Genomic DNA, 2,155 nt, shown 5'->3' on the forward strand with positions numbered 1-2,155 from the left:
AAAAAAAAATATCAACTGTATATCATCATTTTATTAATTGCATTTGCTGAGATAAAAAACAATGTATAAAAAAAAGACTTGGTGATAATCTCGTTTTAAGCAACGAAATAGGAGACGCGATAAACAAATGTAGATCGACTGTCTCCGAGACCTTGCTGAAGGGCGCGGTTAGTATCACTTAAAGCTTAAATTACGGCAGAAAGAGCTACCTTATCAGCATCGTCGTTGCTGCGCCTTGGGCTAGAAATTTAAGATCAAAATTATGCAGACCATCGAATCGAGCGGTGCCTCCTTATATGGAGAGAGACGTATGTGGGAGATGACGACGATGCGGTATAAAGTTCCCCGCGAACGCGAATACGAACGATTCTGTATCGTATCGCTTTAAGATCATCTCTCGAGGATATAACACTAAATCGTTCGGACACGATATACATGTCAATTCGATAACTCCTTCGCGAAATTTATATCAAATATAAACATATCTCGTAGAATATTCTATCAATATTTGTCGCAAAATAGTGGGAGCACTATAATAAGTATATCAAAATAATTATTTATTTTCTCAAACAATAAAAATTGTATTAAGCATCCCATATATATTTCATGCACGATGTTTCATATTCTAAATATAGAACTAGATAAAAAGATAAAAATAAAATGGGCGGAAATGGTATAGCAAGATTATCAAAATAGACACTATTTATCTCTTCGACTTTAAAATATTAGGTACAATCGGTCGTTTAAACGGTCTATCCCTTCCTCCGAATCTCAATTGCCCCGATTCTTTTTTGCCACCAAAACCACCTCCTGAAAGATTGAATAATTAAAACTTGCAATATTTGAGTGTATATGCATCTTGCTCATTACATACCAAGTCTCCTTGGCTTCCATCCCTTCATGCTACGACCACATTCATAATCTATAAATATTTTATATCCTTTTAACATAGCATCTGTAGCTCGTCTCAACACCCTTCTAGCTTCATCTTCGTTTCTCATTTCCACAAAACCGTATCCTTGCGAGAGTCCAGTCACTACATCTACTATGACTTTTGCAGAAATAACATCTCCATATTTGCTAAAAAACTAGACAAAAAATAATTTAAAATTTATTAATATGTAATTATTTATTATTCTGTAATATGTTTAATGCGCATAATAAAACTACTAAATATATCATTTGATAAAAATAATATTACCTCCTTTAAATCATATTTAGTAACATTAGAACCAAATCTAGCTACAAAAATAGTTCTTTCTGGTTTAGACTCTAAATTATGTGATGGCTCGTAATGCATTAGTATTGCTCTACTAATAGCTTTGTCGTGAGGTTCTGTATCTGTTCCATCAATACTACCTGCCTTTAAAGGATCGTAGTTTTTAGCATAAGGGCTCCAGTTTTGCGATATACCTTCATCCTAAAACATAGCAAAATCAATCGTACAAAAAAGTTATTCTAGAATAAATAATAAAATTACTATTTTATTAATTAATTAAAACTAATTCCTTCTTAGTATTAAATTTTAAATGCATTTAAATAATATGTATATTTAAATATTATATAGAGTTTTATAACCTAGAAATGCCATTTGCATTGCTAATAAAATCTCTTATATATACACTCATAGTTTAATAATAATACTGGTGCCAGTCGCGGTAATTTATTCATAATTTTATTGTCTTCATCGATGAAAAAGAGACACTCACCATATTAATTGTATATTTAGAAAATCAAAAATATATACAGTGGGATATTTCATAAACAGATTGCATCTTTGACAGCTGAAGGAAAACTCGAGAGCAGATATCCCGGTGTTTTTCGTGGAATGCTTACCAACTTTGGTTTGATATTGCCATCTATATCCATTTTTAAAGGCCAATTTCACCAAATCCGGTTAAGCCCGTATCAGACTACGCATTGAAGATTCAGATTCAAGATTCAAGATTGAAATTTGACCAATCAGAATAAAGAACGAAATTTTCAAATTGTGTATATCTGTAGCAATTGAAAGTATTACTAGTGGCAACAGTCATACCACGTTGTAAAGCACCAGTTCTCGTCCGATCACTGAAGTTAAGCAACGTTGGGCATGGTCAGTACTTGGATGGGTGACCGCTTGGGAACACCATGTACCGTTGGCACTAAATTTTTT

At 32.8% G+C, this 2,155-nt stretch overlaps 1 protein-coding gene and 1 non-coding gene across 2 annotated transcripts; one reads left to right on the forward strand and one right to left on the reverse strand.

Moving 5' to 3' along the window:
* Positions 1-542: 542 nt before the first annotated feature.
* Positions 543-1,845, reverse strand: LOC115236737 (U11/U12 small nuclear ribonucleoprotein 35 kDa protein-like). Its single transcript, XM_029809386.1, has 4 exons — positions 1,710-1,845; positions 1,202-1,420; positions 875-1,088; positions 543-810 (listed from the first exon to the last, which is right to left on the reverse strand). Exons 1-4 carry the CDS (start codon positions 1,710-1,712, stop codon positions 704-706), a joined length of 543 nt encoding a protein of 180 aa, XP_029665246.1. The 5' UTR covers positions 1,713-1,845; the 3' UTR covers positions 543-703.
* Positions 1,846-2,024: 179 nt separating this feature from the next.
* Positions 2,025-2,144, forward strand: LOC115236873. The gene has a single exon (XR_003884266.1). It is a non-coding gene; the product is annotated as a 5S ribosomal RNA (ribosomal RNA).
* Positions 2,145-2,155: the final 11 nt, after the last annotated feature.

The sequence above is a fragment of the Formica exsecta genome, unplaced genomic scaffold (genome assembly GCF_003651465.1).
Source record: "Formica exsecta isolate Colony F162 unplaced genomic scaffold, ASM365146v1 scaffold26, whole genome shotgun sequence".
Lineage (NCBI taxonomy): Eukaryota > Metazoa > Arthropoda > Insecta > Hymenoptera > Formicidae > Formica > Formica exsecta.